We start from the raw sequence: 10,684 nt of genomic DNA on the forward strand, positions 1-10,684 counted from the left end.
TTTATATTCCTTGGCATGGGTAGGCTACATGCGGATGCATAATTTATCTCAAATTAGCGCCTATTTGAGTAAGCATCAAAGCAAGGCGGCTAAGGTTGGAGGAGAGCTTAAGGAACCGCAGGGAAACCATGGCCAGGATTAATGCAGGAGATTTTTATAAGAAATTACTGGCTTAATGAAGTGGATAAAAAAGCTGTCAGTGTTTTATTGCATCTAAATTGTGTGGAAGTGGTGTTTAGCTGTCTCGCCTACTCCCCACATAATGGGTCGTGACAGTAGCTGTGAGGCTTATTTAACTTAACTGGTGAATAACTTGCATGGCGAAGCTATTCAGCGAGTTGTTTTTATATGCACTAAACCAGCGAGAGGAGTTTTTCCCCCTCCCCCTTCTCTCTCATTATAACGCCACACGAACAACAGCCAACTCAAGAAAACTGACAATTAACCATCTTTAGTTTCATATTAGAGAATCACTGAAAATATTTGAGCATTTTAGCAAAAGTTAAAATGGTTTTTTAGACTGTTAACACATAGAAATTATAGAGATGATCTGAACTTTTTCTAAAAATTAGATGTTTCATTGATACTGAATAATCAAATTTACTCTGATATGCTCATACTGCAGGCTGCTTAGACGTCTCAGGGCTCAGTGTGGTGACGTTCTGCTGACATTTATAGTCAGACTTTAATGAGCTGTATAATTCACAATACGGGTTCAGCAAAAGATGCATGCTTACTGTAAATTTAACAAGTGTGACAACAGTTATTGGGCCTGGAGAAAGGGCGACACTGAATAACAATACGCTGTAGGGGAACACTGGAGTAGTCCTGCAGCGCCATCTTCTGTTTGCATGCCGGTTTGGATTAAATGGGCTGTTGAGGAGCACCGATTCTCTTCACTCAAGAGGTTTTTAAAATATATCCACGCTGTATACGCTGTGGGGTCGATACACTGACAAAAACAAAATGTAAATTTCCTTTTATTTCACATAGTATAGCATCACAATACACCAAATCAATCATCCATCACAGTTCTGATGTGCAAGTGTTTATTTTCAAGTGATAATGACTAGGTTGAGAAGATCTTGGGCCTGTCTCAGGAGGCAAGTTCACCGAGTTACAGGAGTAACTTTGCCGAGTCGACGCCTTCAAATCTGGAACACTTGACGTTTGACTCAGCAAAGTGACCGAGATCACATGTTCATCCTGCTTCTTGAGACAGGTTCCGGGTCTTTAGGTGCAGCCAGAGTTCCCACGTCACCCCTCATATAAACAAACAGAAAATGCAGGCATGTGTCATTGTAATGGCAAAAGTAATGAAATTTGGTCTTATTTTTCTCCTCCTGTATCAGTTTAATTTTCTCAGTTAGTTTAATTTTCTCACCTCTGAATACATTGAGCAGTGTTATGGTTGAGAACAATACAAATTGACAACACACTGATGTATGCATGCTTGGAATGGGTCCATTTTGTTCTTGTGAATCCTGCTGAAGTGAGCCAAACTGCGTACAAACATGGGTTAATAATTTCTGGCAGGACTTAAACTGCAGGTGGAAAAACATGCAAATTTCAACCAGTTCATATCATCATCACCCAGAATGTCTTGGACAGCCGTTATGGAGTGTTAACCTCTCCATCAGTCCTGCAACTCAACCAGACCTAATCCATTTCCTTCTGAAATGGGAGCAAATAGGCTTTAAACCATGACATATTTTCCTCATTTTATCATCTCTGAATCATTGAATCATTGTGGCAGTGCTTTTGCAAAGACCATTTCCAAATTCCCAGCCAAGCCTGTTTTACAACCCACCATAAAGTCAATCAAAAGTTTGATTTTCAGTGGAGCACAGACAGAAAAGTTAATTTCACTGATTGAAAAGAGTTTATTATGCTAAGCTGCTGTTATTGAGTAGAAGGACATATACGCTTAAGGTCCTACAACAGTACAGACAAAGGGCCCAGTCTGGAATCTGATCAAAACCTTTCATTGACACACACACACACAAACACAAACACAAACACAAACACACACACACACACACACACACACACACACACACACACACACACACACACACACACACACACACACACACACACACTCACTCATACATACATATATACCTACATACACTCACAAGACCACCTTAGATGGACAGCACAATCCCTTTTCAGTCTGCTAACAAAAACCTTTTGGGCAGCATTCAGGTAGGGTGAGGTGAGTGGTGGTGAGAGAAAGCTTGCACTGCAGACAAGCTTTATCTACGTAAGGCCATCTCTGAACGTGTGTGGGTTAGGACGAGCAGTTCACGCCCACCATCTTTTTTTTTTTTTTTTTTTTTTTTTTAAATCAGCACAGAAGTGGTCGGGGTGGGGGTTCATCACGAGACAGATTCCTGAAAACTGACATCACAGTTTGTCCATAGCAAGAGGTCACAACAAGGGTTTGTTTCTCCTCCTCACATTGTTCATTTAGAGGGACCAGCAGCGAATTATCACAGCCTCTGACCACTTTAGGAAATCCAAAGAAAGATCCTGAGCCTTTTCCTGTCCAGGTGCAGTTTTGCCCTCTTGACTTCCTCGCAGCCAACACGGTGCCTTGCGTTCGCCGGAGACGAATGCTTGAATTTCCCTTCCGTCTCAGCTTGAGAAGCCTGACCCCACTGTGCTCCAGTGCTGCCTCACACACTCTTGGCTCAAGCCGTCTCACAGTACTTTATGTGCTGGGAGCAAGGGATTGTGATTTGCGCGGCGGTGAGCCTCAGTTTAGTAGTCTCTCCTCTGCAGGCTCCCCCATCTTTCCTCTCCTCCACCCTCTTTGTGTTTTTTATTTGGCGCCAGAGTCTAGACAGTGTTGCGCGGCGTGCCGTTCAGTGCGACGACCTTGGTGCAGGGCGAGCCCACCGCCTGGGAGCCCGCTGGACGCTGGGTGGAAACGCCCACCTCAAATACTTCATGGATGGCCTTCCGGAAACAGTGGAAGTTGTAGTCTATTAATCCTTAGGAGGCCAGAAAGATACAACACATGATTAGATCTGTTATGATGTATTATGACATCCTTTGTTAAAGATCTGCACAGAGAATCTGTCAAAAGGCTGAATGTACTTATGTTGTGGAAATGGAGTCAGCTTGGTTCAGCGCATAGATCAAAGGGCCACAGTTGTAAAAAATGCACATTTAATGTATTTAGTGACCTCATAGTGTCAATATGTTCACTACTATTTGCAATGCATTGCAAGAAAAGCTCAAAGTAATAAAAGAATGTCAAAGACTATTCAATGTACTTAACCACAACACATGACTTGTAAAGGTGCCCTTGTTTTGACTTCCTTCACTCGTGAAAGAAAACCGACTCAAGGCCACATCGCTGGTAGCCAAATTAAGCCAAATGAGCTCCAGGGGATCGCAGATTTCCCTGACAGCTTACCTTTGCGCTCAAAGCTCTCTTCTCGCAGGATGCAGACAAGGGCCAGGAACTTGGTGACCTCTTTCAGGTACAGCACAGTGGTGTTGTTGAGCTTGATGATGGCCATGGACTCCTTGTCGTAGGCACTGCCGCTGCCGTCCTCCCTCAGACTGTTTGTGGCACAACAAAACACCGTAATTGTTCAGGGGGAAATGTGCAAAAATAATTGCAGCATGTGGATGTGGATTAATTAAGCAGATACATGTATAATTAAGCTGTGCTTCAGTGAAAGCGTCCTCAGCGACAATACATAGATGAACTCCATATCTTTTAAGAAATCACAAGCATGTAGATTTCTACAGAAAGTTGATTCAAAATCTCGTCTATAGATACAACTGAACAACAGGAAGAGCTGAAAGCGCAGCTGAAACCCGACTCTGATCTCTAATGTGCAAATAATGGAATAAACACACACACTCACCCGTAGATGCAAGAGACGTCGATGACCACGTCGATCATATCACAGCACAGCTCGTAGGACTGCATGTCTACAGGAGAGCTGTCTGTGGCGATGTAGATCTTACTGACCACGTCAAACAGAAAGGCCTTCTCTATCCCTGAATTCTGTCAGATATTAGACAGAGAGGAAGAGACAGAGGAAAGAGGGGAATGTTAGGAAGGTATGATACTAAAGAGACAGGGTATTACTGCCTGATCAGCTACAGTTGATATCAAGACAGCAGGACTGTCAGGATGACAAACACTCTGAAAATCATTCTCCTGATGAATCCATTGCTCTACAAAATGTCACAGAATAACGAAACCACATTTTCCTGTAGCTGACATACCGAAATCACTTCATTCGTCCAGCCAAGAGTCCAAAACTCAAAGATCCTCCGCGTTCAATCACAGAAGACTAAGGCTGCTTTTACTACACGCTTGATTTAGAGGCCTTACATATCATCTACAATGGCGTCGTTGTTGCTGCCACATTTGTGTACATCATGCAAATCTTTAAGTTTTATACAGTTTAAATGCTCTGGTGCGCCCTCTAGTGGTATCCTCCAGTAACATGCGTGATACATGGGCAAGTACGTGAACAATTTCGTTCACACTGCAGCTGCTTTACTGAGCGTATGCATGCTTAAAGACAGAGTATAACAATTTCTCAACAGAGTGTTATCAATACACATACTAAAGTTGTGGGAGAGTTCCTATAAAACCAAGCGCTAAATGATGTTTGGAATTATTAAAGATGGTTAAGGGGCTCCATAAGAACACTCACCCACCTTCTGGCACATTTCACCATGTGTACTGATAAATGGAAATACACTGAGAGAATATTATTGCTCACCCCTGTAAGACAAAGAGCAGTCCCAGAGGGGAGTCCTAGGCTTCAGTTTGGTTCAGTTCACTTCACAAAGCTTCAAAATGCAGTGTTTTACTTATCATCCAGTCACGACAGGACGTGTGCCAACAGATATTAAGTGTGACACCATTAACTGAGCGGAATCTTGTAAGATGTTTCTGAGGCAGAGTCTGACGGCACCGAGGTCAATTAAATGCTCTTTGAAGTATTTTTCTTTAATGAAAATAAAATATAACATCTATATCAAGATGACTTCATGGTATCTGGGAAATGGATTTTAAATGTATCACTGAGAGGTGTGCAGGTTGGAAATCCTGTCCAACTTTAAGAGCAGCCTTACAATCCTTGATTGTAAGGGCATTGGAGGAACTGGTCTCTTTACAGTGGCATCTGGGCTGGCAGTGACTCACATCATGCACACTGTCACACATAAATCACGCTGGCTGATGGCAAACTTACAAAAAGGTTCGCTGACAAAGTGTTGGCTGTTCTTTACTTACAGAAATGAAGATATTTAGGAGGTTCTCCAGAGTGGGAAGCTGAGGGATGAGCTTCTGCACCACTTTGCTGAAGGCCTCAAAGATGGAGTGGTCGTAAATACTCGTCAAGTAAAAGCTGAATGAGATTTAAAAAAAAAAAAAAAAGGAAGTGAGCAAAGAGTTACTCGCAGCAAACGCTTCACTTCCTCAAAACACACATGAAAGCAGGTAAAAATACAGATGGTCACGAGATCACATGACAAGCAGACACTGAACGGCGGAAAAGAGTTGTTAATTGAAGCATTTAAACCCGACTCAAACATAAAAACAGAGGTAAAAACTAAATGTTTGCAGAAGAGCTGCCTCATGACTGGCAAAACTGGGCACACACGACTTATGGACTTATGGCTGCTGAGGTATATAAATAAAAGGTCAGACCCTGAAGAAGCCAGCGGCTTGAGCCAAATGGAACTGTCTGCATACACTTGGCAGGAGCTCAACTTTACAATGCATTACAGTGAAGAAAGCAGCAGAGAGCCACAAGGCGGGGAGGGAGGGGAATAAAACGCCTTCTCAGATCCTCCATATATCCAGGCCCGCTCTGGCTGTCTAACGGGAATAAACAACAGTCTCACCCCACATAAAACACAGCGCAGCGTGTGCCAACGGAGGCCAAACAGCAACGGTAAAGCTGCTGCAGAGCTGGCCGGGATCAGCCAGGACAGCTTGTTTAATGTTGTACACAACACATTTAGCATCTCTACTCACCGAGCCAAAGCTACAATTAAAGATTATTTTGATTATTTTGATTAGGGTTGCAACAAACAACTTCATTATTGAGAAATCTATGTAGTCCATGAAATGTCATAAAACAGCAAAAACAGAACCATCACAACTGTTCAGATTGATGTCATCCTGCTGGTTTTGTTTGACCAACGAATCCCAAATCCACAAAATATTCAATTTACTATGACAGACCAAAGAAAAGAGGAAAATTCTCATTTTTAAGGGATGGAAGCAGTGAATTTTTGGCATTTTAGACTGATAAAATTTTGTTTCCATCGACCAACCTGTCATTCTTTCAGCTCTTCTTTGATTCCTTTATTGATGGCCTGATTTAGTTATTTGATGAACAACCATCAGCAGCAAATACAGTAGGTCATTTTATTTTTACTGATCATCAGTTAAAAATATTGGTATTCAAATTACAAAGTAAAAAGCAAATAATTACCATAGACTTGACCTGAAGAATGGCTCAATTCATGACAGCAATGCTGAAGAAGAAGTTTACCTTCCTGTGTGTTAACTAAGCTGTTAATCAAGTAATCACTGCAGTAAAATTGCTAATATTTTCCTCAGAAAACAACCTTCAATCAGTCTCCTGCAGCAGTAACCTGTGATCTACAGCACAGTGACATTAAGGAACACGAACCAAACAACATATTTTTGTGCTTCAGCCTTCTTTCTCCATCTGAAGTGTCAGACCTTTGGAGCTTCTGATATGACTGTTTCTTCATTAGTGGGTCAAAGAGGAATCTCACAGCAGCACTGGAGCGCATGCAGGGCACAGGCTGCTGCACATCAACAACACTACTGAAATCTCTGAGGTTGAACTACTGTCACACACACAACTTCAAAACGTATTTCAATTACAGTATGGGCCCTCCAGTTTTGGCTATATTGAACCACGTACCCAACAGCTAGTTATTAATTGGTTTCCATCACATGACGTCAAATCCTGATAAAAAGTTCAACTCGGTGATTAAATTATAACTCCTCAGGAGAAAAAAAATTGTGACACTGTTTGTGAATGCGGCCTTATTTTCACTTTCAAGCTTACCACAAATCTGAGGCAGTGGGAGGTGTGACTGGACTCTAGGTTAACCCCTACATGTATTAACGCGGAGAGAATAAGAAAACTAACTTAGCAGCTACGGTTACAAACAACCCAACTACTTCCTTGCATGCATAACAACTTTCTTTTTTCATTTCATAAAGTCAGCGGGAAGCCAGCACAAACCTTTGTCAGCTTTATGGCATCTACATCAGAGGAGCTACGTTTATTATGAAAAATGGACAGAAAAAAAATTCTAGCCGGGACAAACTGCTGGAGCATGCAGATAAAACATCACATACAACTTCAGCTGAGTTATGAGAAGTTCTGGACTAAACACACAGTGTGTGTCAGAAGTCTCCATTTCAGGAAGTTTGATGCAGCCAGAAAATGTTCGACGGCTGACGTCAGTCCACAGTCCTCGTTCTCATGTTTATTATAGATCAGAATTCAGCAGCATCATGTACTGATGCGTGGAGGTTACTGAGCTAAGTAAGCAGACTCCGAGTCCGTAAACAATGTTTTTGAGAGGATTTGAGGTTTCTGGTTTGCTGCTGAGCTCATTTCTGAGCTGTGAGTGTATTTTTGATCAAACTCAGTTAAATCACCAGTCTGACTGTAAGCACTGAAAACCACGTGTGCTGTGCAGCTCTGATGGCCTGTTTTTCTTCTATTCTTACTGGTGTGTGAGGCAGCATTACAACAATAAGCACTTAAGTCAGGACGTTAATTTGATTTTGTGACAGTGACTGCGAGTTGTTGCTGTCCAAACAAAACCATGCTCATAAAAATTCTACTATAAACAAGTGATTTAAAACCCATTGGACAGTCTGAGAAGTAAATGATCACACAGCAATTTTTCTTGGCGCATGAAAAGATGAAATTTTGGAGATAAATCAGCACAGTGGCACCGTGTTGATTAAACTCTTCTCCAGGTCTGTACAGATGTTAAAGTAAAAGAATAAAATGTCAGACAAAACGTACCTGAGATGCAGCTTTTCTAAGCTAGCGTCCGCCAGATCGTCATTGGCTCTCTGATGGATGTCTCTCTGGGTCTCGATCTTGTGATCGTCTGACAGGCCGTCCACTTTGTGGATGAACACCTCGAAGTTGATCTCTGGATTGACTCGGTAGGCTCGCGACACGGTGAGGTGAAGCCGGCCGAGGGCCTCCACGTAATCATCCTGAGGGGAAGGAGGCGACGTGTTAATACAGACACACAATATGAGCATCTTTTCAAAAGGTGGATCACAAAACTGGCCACAAATGCATAACGACAACGAAATCTTCAAGTACCCTACAGTCCACGTTGATAACTGCCTTCTGTGACTACGTTCTCTGACGTTTATGCACATAATCACAGTATAACTGATGAGCCATATTTCTGCTATCCAGTCAGCAGGTTAAATCAATTAAGAACAAAAGAACTGAGCTTCTTTGAACACTTAAAAATCTCTTTGAGACGAGATACTTCTACTTAAGTGAAAACTTCCTGTTCTGTTGGCAGATAATTGTTTGTTTTAAGTCATATTTGCCCCATTTAACTGCCTTCTCCTTGTTTTTGAGAGCTAACTTTTTGCATGATGAGCCTTGAAAAGGCCACATTAAATATTTTTGGCAGATTTAAGGCTAACTGCGTTTGCACTAACTATGCTACAGCTGAATCCTGTCATTAAAATGAACAGGAAAATCAGGACGTCCTGCCTATTGAAAGTATTTGATTGACTAACAGGTATAAGGAAATGTACTCTCGCGCAGTCTTCCAAAGCAGCACAACAAAAACAAGATATCACTGTGACCAACTGCTGAAGCAAATTGAATCTGATGCACCTCCTGGAGTACAAATAAACCCTGCAATCAGATCAGCCGTGGCTAACGTTGTCGCTGAGATTACTTTTTGAAAGCACTTAGGGTCATGTGGATAGCGCTGGCATAAAAGCCATGGCATGTAATTGGTCTTTTATTGTAGCTCCTCTGGCTGTTCATCACTGAGGGCTTCTAATGTCGCTCACAACAGTGACGCTACAAAGGTTTACTTCACGTGTAAGTGCAGTTTCATCGTGATAAAAAAGGACAATATATGAGAAAATGGGTCTGAATATTGTCAGATTTTGTATTTTAATCTGCATATTTGAAATATGACATGTTTTTTTTGTGTGTTGCTGTGAAACAACACAATCACTTCATGTGTTCAAGACCATGTCAAATTAAACCCTCTTTTTCAGTCCTTCACCTGAGCGTCGATGACAAATATCAAAGCCCCGGTTCCTCTGAAGATCATCTCGTAGTCGAAGGTGGGGTCGAAGAAGTCCACCTGACCCGGGAAGTCCCAAATCTGGAAGTTGACAAAAGAGCTGCTGGAGATGTCGTCCTTGTAGATCTTGTTGGTGCTCTCCAAGAACAAGGTCTCATTGGGAGACATTTTGTGGAACACCACCTGAAATCAGAGTTGAGCGAATGTTTAAGTCGACAGTTCACAAGTTAGAGGAAATGTCAACGTGCTGCAATACACGTTAGAGGTGGGAGAAAGAGTCAGCATGGAAATACTACAGCACACTGCAATATATTCTTTTGTGATCCATTACAGACGCATCTGCATCGCTTGTGGCTATTTTTATGAAATATATTGATTACTGAATTCACATATTAACTAGATATTTTTGATTTTGGTTTAAAAAATTTGTCACTGTGTGATTTATTTCAAAACGTATTTGGCGTCTACCTCCAGTCACACAGCAGCGATCTGACGCTCACAGCCAAGAGGCTCATTTTGATGTACTTGAAATCCTCTTCGCTGCCAAGTTGTTGAAGAGGAATGGATTTAATGGTTTTTATCATAAAGACAAAAGTCAGTCGATTTATGAGATCTAATTTCCTGTCAACCCCGAGAGTGAGTGACAGACCTGAACAGATACTGTGGAGTACTTGTAGTGTAAACCCTCTTGTCTTCTGCTTCGTGTCAATGTTTGCTAAATGACAGACTGTAAAGATTTTGTTCCACATTCTTTCATCTCATTTGCCCATAAAAGTAAGACAAATGCTAAGCATTTACTGGTAGAGCAAATGTATCATTATTGACTGTCTGTGATATGCTGTACCTTGCAAAACTGCCTGTATTACATCTGTACATTGATTTCACGAGAGAGATTATCTCGACAGCTCTGTATTTTGGCTTATGGTATAATTCAAGCATGGAGGCATCATTCGGACGTCACATGCAGAGCGAGAGGGAAAAGGGCAAAAATGTCGCAGACTCACTCATCTGACGCAACACGTCACTTGACATTCAGCATTTTTCAGCTGTGTGCTTTCAAACAGCAGACAGTAAGACTGCAGCTGTAAAGTGATGTGTTGTTCAAGTCAGTCTTGGTCCAATGAATGCAGCAACACGTAGAAAATAAGTCGGAGCAGGCGGCGGTGGAGGACCTGGAGTGTTTTCTCCACCGCTGCCCTTTTGAATCAGTGTTCGGCCCACTGAGGTCACAGGCCAATGAACCAGCGAAAAGCCAAATCACATGTTTTTCAGCAGATACTGGAGGCTTAAGGAGAGCATTAATCTGAGACTTGACGGCATGTGTGGATTATAGGGGAAACAG

The 10,684-nt window shown here is 42.0% G+C and overlaps 1 protein-coding gene across 2 annotated transcripts in view; it reads right to left on the reverse strand.

Moving 5' to 3' along the window:
* The window catches only part of rragca (Ras-related GTP binding Ca), a 98,706-nt gene that overhangs the window by 85,447 nt on the left and 2,575 nt on the right, over positions 1 to 10,684 (reverse strand). The window contains exons 2-7 of one of the 2 annotated variants that reach the window (XR_011602331.1): positions 9,322 to 9,525; positions 8,073 to 8,272; positions 5,276 to 5,390; positions 3,888 to 4,030; positions 3,428 to 3,576; positions 2,085 to 2,999 (exon numbers count right to left, since the gene is read on the reverse strand). Coding sequence is in view for 1 of the 2 variants with exons in the window: in XM_070965756.1 (XP_070821857.1) it covers positions 2,845 to 2,999; positions 3,428 to 3,576; positions 3,888 to 4,030; positions 5,276 to 5,390; positions 8,073 to 8,272; positions 9,322 to 9,525 (966 nt within the window). In the remaining variant the exon portion in view is untranslated. Of the gene's footprint in view, positions 1 to 964; positions 3,000 to 3,427; positions 3,577 to 3,887; positions 4,031 to 5,275; positions 5,391 to 8,072; positions 8,273 to 9,321; positions 9,526 to 10,684 lie in introns of those variants that run through there. The other variant, XM_070965756.1, reaches the window with a different exon arrangement.

The sequence above is a fragment of the Chaetodon trifascialis genome, chromosome 7 (assembly GCF_039877785.1).
Source record: "Chaetodon trifascialis isolate fChaTrf1 chromosome 7, fChaTrf1.hap1, whole genome shotgun sequence".
Taxonomy (NCBI): Eukaryota; Metazoa; Chordata; class Actinopteri; order Chaetodontiformes; family Chaetodontidae; genus Chaetodon; species Chaetodon trifascialis.